This window comes from Megascapheus bottae, chromosome 2 (assembly GCF_031878675.1).
Source record: "Megascapheus bottae isolate mThoBot1 chromosome 2, mThoBot2.hap1, whole genome shotgun sequence".
NCBI lineage: Eukaryota > Metazoa > Chordata > Mammalia > Rodentia > Geomyidae > Megascapheus > Megascapheus bottae.
Window position 1 is genome coordinate 49,668,508 of NC_143510.1, and position 16,106 is coordinate 49,684,613.

The following is a 16,106-nucleotide window of genomic DNA, read 5'->3' on the forward strand; positions in this document are numbered from 1 at the left end:
ACATGTTTGTTAAACACATCATTTGAAATACGATGTAAAAATCAATGTTAATAAATTCTTTAATAAAAAAAAATCTACATGCCAAGAGTTTGGCCTAATGGCAAGAGTGCTTGCCTCGTATGCACAAAGACCCAGATTTGATTCCTCAGTACCACGTATATAGAAAAAGCTGGAAGTGGTGCTGTGGCTCAAGTAATACAGCTCTAGCCTTGAGAAAGCTCAAGGACAGTGATCAGGCCCTGAGTTCAAGCCCCAGAACGGGCAAAAAAAAAAATCTGCATTCTAGTTTCACTTAAAGGGTCAGTTAAAAATGTGTCCTCGGTGGGCCGGGAGTTTGGCCTAGGGGTAGAGTGCTTGACTAGCATGCACAAAGACCTGGGTTCGATTCCTCGACACCACATACGTAGCAAAAAGCCAGAAGTGGTGCTGTGGCTCAAGTGGTAGAGTCCTAGCCTTGAGAAAATCCAGGGACCGTGCTCAGGCCCTGAGCCTAAGCCCAGGACTGGCAAAAAAAAAAAAAAAAAAAGTGTCCTCTGACCTGGAGTTTGGCCTAGTGGTAGAGTGCTTGCCTACCATGCACTAAGACTCAGGTTTGATTCCTCAGTACCACACACATAGAAAAAAAGCCAGAAAGTGGTGCTATGGCTCAAGTGGTAGAGCTCTAGCCTTTAGAAAAAACAAACAAACAAAAACACAAGGACAGTACTCATGCCCCGAGCTCTAGCCCAGGACCAGCAAAAAAAAAAAAAAAGTGTCCTCTGCACTTAACCCCCACTCAGTTACTAGGTCTCAGCCGATTGCCTCACAATTTAGTTTCCCCCACCTGCTTCTGCTGACTTACATTCAGTCTTTGTGTATCTGTGAAGACTCCTCCCAAGGATCCTCTTAAGATATCCCTGCCCACACCTGCTCCTAGTCTCTTCCCTAGCTCTGTGGCACCCTCTTATCCTACAGAAGCCTCTTGGCACCAAACCCCCTCCCACAACAGTGGGCTCAGTGGTTCTCTTCCGGTGGGTAAACACAGGTCTTGCTTCACCCTTAGGCCATGTGGCCCATAGAGGCACACACTCTAGCTTCTCCTCCCTCAATATTTCTCTTCCTCCCAATGTGATTTGAGTTATGGGCACTTTCAAGACTCAGAAACATGTTCCTCACCACTGGACTTCGAGGACCTAAGCCACTTCCTGACACACAGTAGGAGTTTAATAAATGCTCACTGAGCTAATGTGTACCTAATTGTTAAATGATGGGTCACTTTAAAGAGTAGTTTAAGATTATGTCTTGGAGTGTTCACAGACAGACATGGTGGTGTACAACTGTAATCCCAGCTACTGAGGAGGTAAAGGCAAGAGGATTTCTAATTCTAGGCCAGTCAAGGCAGTAAAAGTAACCAAGACCTATCTCAAAAATAAGACACAACCAAAAAGGCTGAAGAGTTGGTTCAAATGGTAAAACGTTGCTTAGCATGTGCTTAAAATATGCTTAGCATTTTCCTCAGCCCCCCAAAAGAAGATTGTGTGTTGTGAACGTAAAATAGACTTTAGTTTCACAAATATGAATTGTTTCAAAGACCTGAAGAAAATAAAGAACTCACCTCTGACTACACCACTTTTAGATCACAGGGAATTTTATTGTAGAAAGAGCAGAAATGCCAAGGCCTTCAAGGTACAGCTTTCAATTAGGAAATGGAGTCACAAGCCCTCCCCCAGGAGACTCCCAGAAGTCTGCACAGAATCAGGGACTTGAAGGTGGTGTGAGGACTCAGCAAGCAAGTGAAGGAGATTCCAGATCTTGGAAGCAAAGCCTATTTATCTATCTCCTTTAGTCAATCATTGGTTGATACTCTTGCCTTTCTACTGCCTCCAGCACACATAAAACCCTAAATTAGGAGGGAAAGTCTCACAATGTGCTCAGAGCCATGGAGAACAGAAGGTAGAAGGGACTTAAGGAAGCCTGGATAAAAGGATTCACCTGTCTGCTGCAAATGGGCCAACTCCAGATTTGCTCAGCCAACTCAGCCATCTCGTGTTCCTGGGGGCACCAGCACGAGAGGAGGCTGCAGGCGCCCAGGCAGTTGGGACAACTCTTCAGTAGAACTATTATTCAGGAAGGGACAGGCTTCAAAGCCCGGAACTGCCAGGAAGAGCCAAACCGCCCGTCACTTTCCCCTGCCTAACTGTCTCCCCTTGAGCAAGGACTGGGGCCCCCACCAGGGCTGTTAGCCCAGGGGTTAATGCTTCATGAGACACTGACTCGGACTCAAGACGAGGCATACCCTGCGAGTATCAGCGGTAGACGCTGAATGACCCAACACGCACCATCAAATGTCCCGAGACTAAGAGGTGGACATGGGCCCTTGGGGCCGAGCCAGCTTGCCTGGAAACCAGCTGCCCCCCCACGCCACCCCCAGATCGCTGCCTGGGGTCGAGACACTGAGTGTGGTCCACACGGACTGGCCCTCGATTGTCCATCCATCCATCCATCCATCCATCCATCCATCCATCCATCCATCCATCCATCCGCCTTGTGGATGTCGCGCAGGCCTCCTTTTCCCTCCGCCGCTGACCTAGAACGAGAGCCAGGCCCAGCAGCGCGGAGTCCCGCCGGGGGACGTGTCTTGAACGTGACTGCGACCCACCCCGAACCGACGGCAGGCCGGGGGGCAGGGGGCGACCTGTCCACCCGGCTGCCGGCACCTAGGGCTGAATTTCTTGGCACAACAGCTGAGATCCCCATCACTAAAAGGTAAGCGGGAGACGAGTCGGGAGAGGGTGGGGAGGTGAGCGGAGAGAGCCCGCAGGCCCACGGGGGTGGTGGGAGCCGGGGAGGGAGGGGATGCACGCAGGGGGCCGCGGGTTCTACTCCAGCACGCGCCTGCGGGAGCTGCTGGTGGACGTCTGGATGATCTGCGTCCGGCCGCCGCCGCCATATCGCCCGCTGCTTTTGCTACTTCCGCCGCCGTAGTTCCCTCCGCCGCCGCCGCCGCCGCCGCCTCCCCCTCGGGAGGCCCCACCTCCATAACTTCCGCCGCCGCCGCCGCCGCCGCCGCCGCCCCCTCGGGAAGCCCCGCCTCCATAACCGCCGCCGCCTCCACCCCCTCGGGAAGCCCCTCCTCCGTAACTTCCGGCGCCGCCGCCCCCTCGGGAAGCCCCTCCTCCGTAACTTCCGCCGCCGCCGCCGCCGCCGCCGCTGCTGCTGCCGCTGAAGGTGGTTTGGCTGCTGTGCACCGCTAGGGTGGAAAGAGAAGGGGTGGGGGCGGGGGGGACCGGGCAAACAGGTCAGATCCGGCGGGGAGGAGGGCTCAGCAGCACCTACTCCTCTACCTCTACTTGCAGCCCCCTACTGCCTTGATTACTGGTGACACCCGACTTGCAAGTAGATACCCAAGTAGGCCCATTTACCCAGGTCAGCATCCCTCAGGCTTGGTTCAGTGCCTTAGGCCTGTAATCCCAGCTGCTTGAGAGGTAATCAGAAAAAATCTTGATCCAGGCCCCGCCCCGGAGCAAAAAATAAAAACAAAACTGAGACCCTCTGAAAACGAGGACTGAAAGCAGAAAAAAAAAAAAATATATATATATATATATATACACACACGTAGTGGGAAGGAATGGTAAAGAGGATGAGATTGATGGGACTATATCGTAGGAATGTAACAGTGAAATTCTTCCACCTATAACTAATATAACTAGAGTAGGGGGCGGGCAGTTGTCTCTTGTACTGAGGCTTGAACTCTGGATCTGGGCACCTGTCCTTTAACTCAAGGGTGGTGCTCTACCATTTGAGCCATAGCTTCACCGCCCAATTTTTTTGGAAGAGGAGAGTGGTTAATCGGAGATAATAAGAGTCTCACTGATTTTCATGCCCTGGTTAGCTCTGAACCTCAATCATCAGATCTCAGCCTCCTGAGTAGCTACAAATTACACAGGTGTAAGCCACTTGTGCCTGGCTAATGAAAGCTAGTTTGTTTCTTAAAAAAAAATGGTGGTGGCACTCTTTGAACTGTCTATTCATTGTTTTCTGAATAATACCCTAAATATTTTAGCCATGAGTATCATTAGATATTAAGACAAGCAGATAACCATTGATTCCAGCAAATTCTTCCAGGTTTTTGCAATGACATGCTGTTCTTTGGAGCAGAAACTGAAAACTAAAATGTCAGACGCCAGCTCCCTGCTGTTCTCCTGGCAACTGTCCCCCAGCCTACCCTCTAGTTCTCTGGATTCTACTGGTACTTACATATGCTCACATGGTCCTGCAGCTCTCCAGACATCCTGAAAGTGAAAATACAGATATCAGTCAGGCTGAGAAGCCTTAAGACACTAGCCAGAAGGAGCAGTATGGAAATGTGGCTGTGAAAGGGAAAGCCACCCCTCAACCTCAGAGGACAAGGAGCCTTGGGGCTAGCACTCTTGTGAAATGGTTTAGCATTGGGGTCACAAACTGGCTTCAATGACTTGGGTTCAGGTATGGACACCCGATATGTGGAGGCTGGGAAATGGACACACTGGCTTTGCACCCCCTCCTCCCAAGTCCCACATCTTCTAACTCAAACTCACTGAAATACTTCTGCTCATCCTGGATTACCAGTCTACCCCCCCCCCAAAAAAAAAAAAACTGGAAGGATTTGCTTCTCTCCAAATAGTGCATCAAGCTTTGCCAGGAATCAGGGCTGCCGCACCCACCTGCTCTCCTCACACTCCAGGAGCTTGCGGTAGGTGGCAATCTCCACATCCAAGGACAGCTTGGCCCCCAGCATGGCTTGGTAGTCTCGCAGCAGCCGGGCCAGGTCCTCCTTGGACTGCTGGAGGGCTTCATCCATGTCCTGCAGCTTCTGCTTTGCATCCTGGAGGGCCCGCTCTCCCCTCTCCTCTGCCTCCCCAATGGCCGAGTGCATTTGTTCAATCTGCATCAGAGGTAGTTTGGGGAACCACAAAGGTGTTGAGTTTTCAGGAGCCTGGTCCAGCAAGGAATTGTGGGAGGCAGCATATCTAGTCAGCACATCCAGAGTACCCATCCCACCTGCTTTTTGACGTTGCCAATCTCTGCCTGCAGCCTCTGGATGTTGCGGTTGAGCTCAGAAATCTCCATCTTGGTGTTCTTTAGGTCATCTCCATGTCTCCCTGCTGTGATTTGGAGTTCCTGGTACTAAGGGTCAAGGTAGCATCACATCAACACTTGCTGCTCCCTGTGAGCAACTCTGGGAGAGGAAGGAACTGCATTGCTCTCCCCTGGGAAGTTCCAGAAGAGCTGTGGTCCCCCCACCCCCATATACACAATCACACTTCTCACCTGAGCTGCAGATAGACACACATAAACACAGACCCCTAAACCAATCCTCCTTCATACCCACCATTCTCTGGGCAGGATCATACCCTCTGAGCCCTATTACTTCCTTTCTTACATACCCAAGCCTTCATATTGTCCTTCTTTACTGGTACTGAGGGCTTTGTTTTTTTCAGCCCATCAAAGTCCTTCCTACCTCTTTCAGGTGATTCTCCTTGCAGACAAGACTTCAAGTCCTCAGAGGCCCTCAGCACATCTCACATAATCTCCTCAATCTCTATTTCTGTCCATCTCTCCCTCCCCCCTCTCTTTTTTCCTCCCCTTTTCCTCCACCTCTCCTCTCCATCTCTCCCCCTTTTCTCCCTCTCCCCTTTTCCCTCTTCCCTCTCTCCTGTTTTCTTTTCTCTTTCTCCTCCCTCTCTCATTTCTGTATCTCTCTGTCCCACCTCTCTCTCATCTCTGTCTCTGTTTCTGCCTCTTTCTCTCCCGCCCCCCATATTTCAGAACTCTACCCATAGGACATGGTGGGTGTGGGAGAGTTGACTGGAGAGAATGTTTAATTTGATCATTTTACTGTTGGGTACCAACCCATTTGGATGTCAAAGCCCATTGCACCCCAGAACACCTGCCTTCCATCCAGACATCAGAGGGATTAGAGTTGGCCAAGGGTAAATTGCAAAGCAGATCACCAAGTACCAGTCAGTCAGAATTTAGTGACTGAGCTACCTGACTTTGTCTCTTTGAATACAGATTCTTCACTATCCAAAAAAGGCCTAGATCAACTTATAATAAAGAAACAAAGACATAGCTACACATACATCCCTGTAATAGGTGAAAGTTTGATCTTATAATGGAATAGCATGCTGTTAAAAAAAAATGTTCTGGGAGGGCTGGGAGTTTGGCCTAGTGGTAGAGTGCTTTCCTAGCAAGCATGATGATCCAAGTTCAATTCCTCAGTACCACATACATAGAAAAAGCTAGAAGTGGTGCTGTGGCTCAAGTAGTAGGGCTTTAGCCTTGAGACAGTGCTCAGGCCCTGAGTTCAAGCCCCAGGACTGGCAAAAGAAATTGCTGTGGGATATTTAGTGTCACAGAAAGGAAAAAAGTACAAGACTATATTTTAATGGATATCATGATGAAAAAAATTAAAAAGTAAAAGTGTTCTAGTGGTTAAGAGCATAGATTAAACCTAACTAGGTTTAATTAGATGCAACTTGCTAGTTACAAGGCATAGGAAAATGATGCAATCTCATAATCTGTTAAATATTTCTGTAAGGCATTTATGTGAAACCAGGTTTATACCTATCATCCTAGCTGCTCAGGAGACTGAGATCTGAGGATCAAGATTCAAAGCCAACCTGGGCAGAAAAATCGGTGGGACTCTTTCTTATTTCTACTTAACCAGGAAAAAAGCTAGAAATGGAGGTGTGACTCATGGTAAAGTGTCAGTTTTGAGCAAAAAAAAAAAAAAAGCAACAGCATGAGGTCCTCAGTTCAAACCTCAATACTTACTGGTACACACACAAAATCATTTGTGTGGTGTCTGGCACCTATGACTTCTCCAAAACTGTCTGTGATAGAGAACTGGAAGAAATAAGCGTATTCGCAGTGATGGTAAGTGATGGATAATCTCTATCCATGATTTCTTAAATTTTACCACCAATATGCCCAGTAGCAAGTTCTGTGAAGTATCTGTTTAGTGGGGTGGGTGGGGTGGGGGGCGGCTGCGTGTCTAATGGGAAGAGCTCACCTTGGTCTGGTACAAGGCCTCTGCTTCATCCTTGCTTCGCTGTGCGATCATCTCATACTCAACCCGCACAGCGTCGATGATGCTGTCCAGGTCCAGGAAGCGGTTGTTGTCCATGGACAGGATCACATTGGTGTCGCTGATGTGAGTCTGCATCTGGGACAGCTCCTGTAGGTCATGGAGGAGTTGGGGGAATCATTCTACTCTTCCCCTAGCATCTCAGTTTCCTTCTCCTGCTTCATCAGACTGCTGTGGGGAGGCCAGAGCCTGGACCAGGAGGGAATCTTGCAGTTGAGGGCCCGGGGACTAAGGGAGAGTTCTTTGAACTGTATACGGAGAGGTGATGACAGGCACACTAGCTCCTTGAAGCCATGTGAGCTCTCAAAGACAGTGAGGAGGGTCAGATTGTAGAGCCACTGACCAGCTAAATAGCCATCACATGGGTAATTTAATCTCTCACTTCCTGTTTGCTATAAAATGGAGATTCCCATAAACTGAGCATCTAACAATTACCCACTCAAGAGCATGGGTCACCAAGTTAGACACAGCAGACCGGAAGGCAGGGTACAGGAGCATCCTTCACCCCCTCTTCTCTATTGCATCTCCTACAGTGTGCTAACAGCCTGAAATGCATGAAGATTCCTGCTTGGTTTTATCCCAATATGTCCTGGTGTTCATTTCATGTCCCACACAGACCAGGAGCCATAGAACAGGGACAGCACCCACCAGGAACCCTGAGGGATTGGGCTTGGGAGGTTGACTGACTCCAGGCCCTCAGATTTGGGGTGCAGGAGAGATGAGCCCCTGATAGATTAGATTGGGTTTTGGGCCCAGAATGAGGGAAAATGAGCTGAAGGGCTACACTCACTGTTTCATAGAAGTATTTCAGGAAGTTGATCTCCCCAAACAGAGTATCCACTTTGGACTGCAGGTCAGTTTTGCCCATATAAGCAGCATCCACATCCTAGACAGCAAGCAAAGATAGGTTGGCGTTAGCACCCAGGGGCACCACCTCACTGGGTGGCCCAGGCAAGGGGCACTGCTTCCCTGGCTTCACTTCCTGGCCTGAAATGTGATCACCTCATTCAAATCAGGGTCCTGTAAACTGGCTTTGAGAAAGAACACTAGCCTCTATAATTCAGACAGCCACAGCCAACAGCTTTGCTCCCTCCCTCTATCGCAAGGCCACCATAACCAACACACAAGCACTGTCACTTGTTTCGTTTCACTTTCAGAAACCTGAAGAGGTAAGACTGGAGGATTCTCACAGAGTCCCATGAAGGTGAGTCTCAGACTTCTCCTTCAGTGGAAGGACCCCATATCAGGGCAACACTAGCCCCAGAAACTACCTTGTCCATGTCACAAAGCACCCACAAGAATCTCTCACACCACCCAATCTTGTATATCCACAACTTTCCCCCACTCCAGGGTTCTGCTTTCCCTCACCTTCTTCAGAACCACGAAGTCATTCTCAGAGTGGGTCCTCTTGTTGATTTCTTCCTCATACCTGTGTGGAGGCAAGAAGCAGGGACAGGTTGTTGGGCCGCCTTTACCTACCTGAGGAGCACAACAGAATGCTCAGATTTCCCCCCAAACCTCCTCTGTCTTGGATTCAGCCCACTTGTGACACTAGGGCCTGGGTGTCACCAGTGACAGCTCCTAACATTGCAAGTCAACAAAGAGGATAGAGACCCAACATGGAAAACCCAGGCCACACGGAATGTCCCCAGAATGTCCATTATCATTCTGTTGTACTCCCTTGGTAAATGTGGCAGACACAATCCTTTTTTCTCAAAAACATGAAGTAGCAACTTTATATATACATATCTATACATACAAATGGATAGATAGGGATATAGATATATAGATCTATATCTATAGACAGACAGACAAACCGACAGATATAGACAGATAGATAGATAGATAGATAGATAGATAGATAGATAGACAGACAGATAGATAGATAGATAGTCTATAGGCATGGACACTGTTCCTTAGCCTTTTCACTCCAGGCTGGTGCTCTACCTCTTGAGCTCCACTTCTGGCTTTTTCTTGGTTAACTGGAGATGAGTCTCACAGACTTTTCTACCCAGGCTGGTGTTCAACTATGATCTTCATCAAATCTCAGCCTCGTGAGTAGCTAGGATTACAGGTAATGATAAGCCATCAGTGCCCACCAATTGAGCCACATCTCCAGTTCTCTTTGCTCTGGTTATTTTTTTTTTTGCCAGTCGTGGGCTTGAGCTCAGGGCCTGAGCACTGTCCTTGGACTTTCTCAAGGCTAGAGCTCTACCACTTGAGCCTCAGCACCACTTCCGGCTTTTTTCTATGTATGTGGTACCAAGGAATAGAACCCAGGACTTCATGCATGCTAGGCAAGCGCTTTAACCACTAGGCCAAACTCCTGGCTGCTCTGGTTATTTTTGAAACAGCATGTTGCTTTTGGTTTATGGTCCTCCAGATTGTTATTGTTGAAGTGGGGTCCAATGAACATTTTTGCATAGGGGGTGGCCTAGAATGGTGAATCTCCTCATCATTACCTGCTGAGTGACAAGGATTATAGGCTTGAGCCACTGGCATCTAGACATTGCTGAATTTTAAAGAAAAAATAGTCCACCTGTAGTCACGTCCTTTCACATCTCCAATGTGAGTTTTACTTTTCACCTGATGACTTACACCTTTGACTGTCCTTCAGCCCAGCACAGGAAACGTGTCCAAGCATTGTTAAGAGAAGCACCAGCATCCAATAGGGGAGGAAAGAGGAGGGAAGGAGGGAGAGGAGCCACAGGGAGGTCACCCTTACCATTAGAGTGGTAATAACTGGTTCCAAGATAGAGTGCTTAGTGCATTCAGGCACAATACTGGAACTTATTAAGCATAAATTCATCTAACACAATGGTACTCAAAGCACAGTTCCCCAGCCCACCAGCATCATCAGCATCCCTAGGATGCATGTTAAAATGCAATGCTCTGGCCCTCTCCAGACCTACTGGGGTGGGGCTCAGCAACCTGATTTCAACACGCTAATGCATGCTGTAGTTTGAGAACCATACATCTCTTCATCACAATACTCCACAAGGACGGAACTCACTGCTCCCTCTTTATTAATGTGAAACTTGGAAACTTAAAAGAGATGAACCCTTAGAAAGAACTTATTAGTCTCCAATATCCATGAAGCTATCCTTCCCTTCCCCACCCAATATACTGTGTGTGTGTGTGTGTGTGTGTGTGTGTGTGTGTGTGTGTGTGTGTGTACTGATACTGGGGCTTGAACTCAGAGCCTGGGCACTGTCCCTGTGCTTCTTCACTCAAAGATGACTCTGTACTACCTGAACTACACCTCCACTTCCAGCTTTTCTTTTTTTGCAGGGGGGGCGCTGATTAATTGGAGATAAGAATCTCACAAACATCATTTCCTGGGCTGGCTTTTTGAAAATCAATCCTCAGATCTGTCTCTCAAGTAACTAGGAATATAGGTGTGAAACACCTAGCTGGGGCGCCAGGTGCAAGATGGTGCTCCCCACCCCAGAGCTGTGCAGTACAGACCCACCATGGCTCTTACACCTCAACACAGAAGCAGAATATCTTGCCTGTGGGGGCCCGTTCCCCAGCCCTTCGCCCTGGCCTTACTTGTTCTTATAGTCTTCCACGACGTCCTGCATGTTCCTGAACTCTGTGTTTTGGCGCATCTGCTCGGCGTTGAGGGCATCCACCTGCCTCCGCAGCTCACTGATGTAGCTCTCCAGGAGGGGCTCCAGGTTGCTGGTCCGCATTGAGGTGTTCACTTGCTGCAGCAGCTCCCATTTCGTCTGCAGCACCTGATTCTGCTGCTCCAGGAATCGGACCTAGGAGCAAGGATCCCAGTCCATCTCAGGCTGTGGCTGGCCCAGCTCCCTGTAGCACATCTGGGCCTCAAAGAATCAGGATGGCTCCTCCAGGGATCACAAAGCTTCCCCTTCTCTGGGAGCAGGACCCACACATAGGAGGGGATTTCTAATGGTGACCTCTGGCTCTAAGGTCAGCTTGCCTAAAAGGAATACTGAGCCCCATCTGGATTTGAAGCCACATTACCTCCCATTAAGTGCCTCTTCTGTTCCCATACAACTCCTTAACTCATAACACGCTCACTCCCATGCTTAATTTATCCATGACAGCAGAAACATGGAGTGCTGGGGAGCCTCTGAATCCCTGAAGATGCAAGGCTCCTTTCTCTTTCTGGTTGACATGTGTCATGTGATTGAGGAATGGAGGAAAGGAGAGAGAAGAAGCAACTGGGCTTGGAATATTAAAACTGATTGCCGGTCAGGCAGCAGAGGCTCAAGCCTATAATCCTTGCTACTCAGGAGGCTGAGATCTGAGGATTGCTATTCAAAACCAACCCAGGTAGGAAAAGTCCATGTGACCATTTCTAGTTAAGCACCAAAAAACAGCTGGAAGTGGTGCTGTGGCTCAAATAATAGAGTGCACCTCGAGCAAAAGAGCTCAGGGGCAGTGCCCACGCCCTGGGTCAAACTCCAGTACCTTCACAACAACAACAACAAAGGCTGGTTCCTTACCAAGCTTGACTGGATGACCCCTGAAACCAGTGCTTCTTCTGCTGCTCACCAGTATAGTTTTCAGAAAAGTAACTTCATTTGAAGACTTAATAGAATCCAGCCTTTTTTTTAATAATCTCATCTTTTTTAAGTTGTGTAATGCATTCAGCATCCACGTAAGAACTTTGGGTTTGCAGATATTTAGGAAATACCAAAGTTGCCATTTCTTTTTAGCCAGGAAATCAGGAGGGGACACCCTGTATCTTCACTACTTTTCCCCAAAACATTGTGAATCCACAGCTGTGCAGATGGAGTACCCAGATTGGCCACCTCTCATCTGCCCTCCGCTAGCTGTCCACAGATGGAGCCTCTCCTCACATGTGCGCATAGAGGCAAGGGTGCTAGCTCTGTGTTCTGCTCAGGTACATGTGCCTACCCGCAAGGGGAAATTTGCACTTGTGCGTTATGCCAGTGGTTCACACCTGTAATCCTAGCTACTCAGAAGGCAGAAAAGCCCCATGACCAACAAAGAGAAAGAAAAGGTTGTGCATGTGCATACACACACACGCATATATTTGTGCCAACACACCTCTAGAACTCAGCTCCCTCCTCCAAGAGAGAATAACATACCATCTAGTGATATCAGAACAGCACCTGCAGACAAAGTGTGTGCTGGAGGTGGGAGAGCCCTAGGGCTTAAACTCAGAGCCTAATGCTCTACACCTTGAGCCATAACTCCACTTCTGCCTTTTTTGTTAATTCATTCGAAATAAGAGTCTCACAGACTTTTCTGCCAGGGCTGTCTTTGAACCACAAAACTCAGTTCTCAGCCTCCTGAGTAGCTAGGATTACAGGTGTGTGCCGCCATAGCACAGTGCCTTTGGGTGTGGTGCTGAGGAAGGTATCCAGAATCCCCAGGCCCCTGAGACTCTGCCTATTTAAGGGGCCAGCCTTTGTAAAATGTTTGCAGAGAGCCTTGTTTCTTAAGGCTCATTCTCACTAGTTTTGTCAAAGCAAAACATCAGGCAGGCAGCTCTCACAGGCTTGTTGGCACAGCCAGTAACACCCCTGTGCTGGCACTCCAGGGGAATGTAGAAGACAATTCTATGCTCACTGCAGCTGTGGGCTCCCTGACAGTGACACTGCGGAGACCAAAAGAAGGAATCTGGTGGCAGCAGATGTGGTTGAAGGGCCTAATTGTATCAGGCTTTATAGGATTCTGGATTTATTTCATATGAGACTGGAACCAGGGGAGGATTTAATGGAGAAGCATATGCCATGCTTTTAAAGGATGACTATGCTAGAGTGCTGAGAATGGGTTGTGCTGGATTATGAGGGAAGTCAAGAAGACAGTCAGAAATCACTGTAATGGAAGCCTTGTCCTTTCCATGCCAGCGGCCGCCTGGCTGAGTAATCAATCTCTCTTCATGGTCATCAGAGGTCACTCCCTAAGGGGAGGAAAGGAAATCAGACTTCTTGTACCCTGGCCTCTGCCCGCATCCTCATGCCACAGTGGCTCAGACAGAGTGCCACCTTGGTCATGGGAGCCTCGCTCTGCAGCGGATTCTCCTGGGTCCAGCCTGTATCTTCATAGGCCTGTTCCTGCCCCAGCTCTGTATCTTCCTAGCCACTTCTTCTCCTCCTCTGTTCTGCTATTTTCTCCAGGAGTTTTAACTATTTGAAATTCCTTAAAGGCATCATGCTTTCCTTCTGCCTAAGAACCTCTGCCCTGGGAAACTTTTATTCTTCCTCTATCTTTAAGACTCAAGTCAGACGTGAGGGTCCTAGATTAAACCCTCCAAAAATCTGGCAGAAAGGGTTCATGTTGATAGAAGGAATGACATTGATCACAATGCATTGTACTCACAAATCAATATGTTAAACTGAAACCCCTCTGTACAACTACTCAAAGATCATTTAAAATTTAAGTAAATAAATCCATGTCAAATTCTTTGAGCTATGGCAATCCATAGATTACAATACCTATTAACATCCTTTCCAAAAACTGATGTCATTGTCTCCCCTTCAAATCCTGGGGTCCTGAGGACAGAATGTTATGTCATAATCGCTTCCTATAGCATTTCATATAGTTGTATATAATAGATGCTTAGTAAATATTTGTGGACTGAATTGGTGGGGAGATGGGTGAGCAATTTGGTCGATAGGTGAGGATGTAGATTGATCAATGGATAACTGGAGGGTTACGTATGTAAGAAAAATGTATGTGACTGGATGAGAGGAAAGGTAAATATGTATTCATGGATGGATGCATGGATGGATGGATGATATAGGTTTGGATGGGTCTGAGAGAGATGAAGCAAAGAAAAAAGCCAAGAAGGAAGGGGTGTGTGTCTGCGTGTGTGTGTGTGTGTGTGTGTGTGTGTGTGTGTGACTGGGTGGATAGGTGATACTGGAGGAGTACACAGATAGAAGGAGGGAGGGATATGTAAAGACGGATGGATGAGTGAATGAATGTGGATGAATGAATGTGGACCTATGTACTGGTGCACAGATGCATGGATAGATAGAAAGTGAACAATACATGAGGCTGAGGTTACTACACTGTGTATATATTGAGTATCTTCACACCAATTACCTGCTCTCCTGCCAAAAGGGCAAAATGAAAAGAAAGCCTCCAAGAAGCCCAGGAGATACACAACAGGAAGTCCCTGTCTTCGGTCCTCCAAGTGAAATTGCACAGTGTGGTACAGAGGTTGCCGATTTCCTCTCCAAGACCCCACCTGGCCCTCATGTGCTCCTCACCTTGTCGATGAAGGAGGCAAACTTGTTGTTGAGAATCTTGATCTGTTCCCGCTCCTGAGTCTTGACCCTCTGAATTTCAGGGTCCACTTGTAGATGCAGTGGCTCTAGGAGGCTCTGATTAATGGTCACTTCATGGATGCCCCCTGGAGGATAAGAAGGACCAAAGCCCCCAAATCCTCCACCACCTCCAAATCTGCCACCTCCGAAGCCACCACCTCCAAAGCCAGCAGCCCCCAAACCACCACCTCCAAAGCCAGCAGCCCCAAAGCCACCACCTCCAAAGCCCCTGCCACCTCCAAATGCTCCTCCTGCTCCCCTACCCTGGCAGAAACCACTAGAGCTTCTCCCCAGTAGATTCATGGAGATGCTTTTACTGCCACCCAGATTATAGAGGCTCCTAGAACCAAAACCCGCCCCATAGTTCCCATAACCACCACCACCATACCTCCCTCGGGCCTGACACACAGACACTGCAGCCCGATTCCCACCACCAAAGCCTGAGTAAGACCTGGTGCTATAGGCCCGTCTGCTCCTTGAGCTAAATGCAGACTGAGAACTAAATTGGCGGCTCATGGTTGCTGGAGCAACCAGAGGCACAAGCACAAGTGAGAGCAAAGGCCCAGTAGGATGGAGGCAGAGATGAAGGAAGGAAGGAGCTGTGACTCCTTTGGAAGAGTCCTGGCTCCGTCCCTATATATACACAGACACATCTGCTGGGCTGGGCCGCCTAGAATCCTGGGAGGGGAGTTATTTGTTTAGTTTGCCTGCCAGTAACATCTGTTTGAAACTTCACACCTATGTATTGCAGAAAGTACATTGCAGAGAAACTTCCCCAACTTGATCATTTATCACTTATCTCATGCCGCAGAGAGATGGGGCATGCAGTAATCTCTCAGCATCTAGTTGCTGGAAACTCCTGTACAGTTTCTTCTCCAAATCATTCATCTCTTCCTAAGAAACTCTACCATTGATCTTTTCGCTTGGGTGTGTGTCTGAGAGATCTGGGACAAAGTGGGGAGATATCTAGTGACCTTGAGAGCATAGCTGCTGGATGCGGGTGGAGGAGACATCTGCCATGCTCAGGCTGTCCTCCTGGGGAAAAGGTGTTTTCTGCTCCCCATCAACGTTTTTGTTGGGCATCTACTAACATCAAATATTGACTGACAGACCAAGAGATAAACTATCTCCAACTATCTCTTTTTCTCTGTTTTGTCATTTCTGAGCTGTTATAGGCAATAGTTCTCTAGAATAAAATAAAATAAAAGGCCCTTTAAAGGAGAATTAAAGAGTAAGACATCTGAAATGCAAGCCCTATTTTTAGATTCAGTAACTAGAAATTTGTTCTGCTATGATAAATGACAGTGATATTAATATATTGTTGCTAAGTGGTTACCCTTGAATTCTGAACTTACAGAGAGCCTTTAGTAAAGTGCTCAGGGTCCAACAATAGCCCCTGCACACACTCTGAGAAGCAGAGGACTGGGGTAAAAGCATACTCAAGTGTATCAGTGTCAGCCTACGAAAACAGTATGTTCACTCTCTGGACTCAAATAACTGCTGGTTTTCACCCAAAAGGTAAAAATGATGCTTTTAAACCATCAGGAAAAAAATCCTGAACTCTTGCATCAGAAAAATGGTGGCTTATCCAACTGGATACAATTATTTATTTCAAATCACCATCCTGGAGATTATGTGGCAAAAATCAAAACACTTGTGCTATGAGGTTAAGTGGAGAGAATGATAATAAACATCCATCTGTGCAGATAACTCATTTAAAA

The 16,106-nt window shown here is 47.9% G+C and overlaps 1 protein-coding gene across 6 annotated transcripts; it reads right to left on the reverse strand.

Moving 5' to 3' along the window:
* Window positions 1-1,623: 1,623 nt before the first annotated feature.
* Window positions 1,624-14,901, reverse strand: LOC150066889 (keratin, type II cytoskeletal 1b-like). Of its 6 annotated transcripts, XM_090356222.1 has the most exons (11): window positions 14,329-14,901; window positions 10,661-10,875; window positions 8,477-8,537; window positions 7,899-7,994; window positions 7,034-7,198; window positions 5,020-5,145; window positions 4,683-4,903; window positions 4,237-4,271; window positions 3,200-3,229; window positions 3,023-3,097; window positions 1,624-2,992 (listed from the first exon to the last, which is right to left on the reverse strand). In XM_090356222.1, the coding sequence occupies exons 1-11, from the start codon at window positions 14,899-14,901 to the stop codon at window positions 2,859-2,861; spliced, it is 1,731 nt and encodes a 576-aa protein (XP_090212348.1). In that variant the 3' UTR covers window positions 1,624-2,858. The 6 variants fall into 6 exon arrangements, with proteins under 6 accessions (XP_090212348.1, XP_090212333.1, XP_090212319.1 ...); XM_090356207.1 differs by having other exon boundaries at window positions 1,624-2,998; window positions 3,095-3,229; XM_090356193.1 differs by having other exon boundaries at window positions 1,624-3,055; window positions 3,095-3,229.
* Between the last annotated feature and the right edge of the window lie 1,205 nt (window positions 14,902-16,106).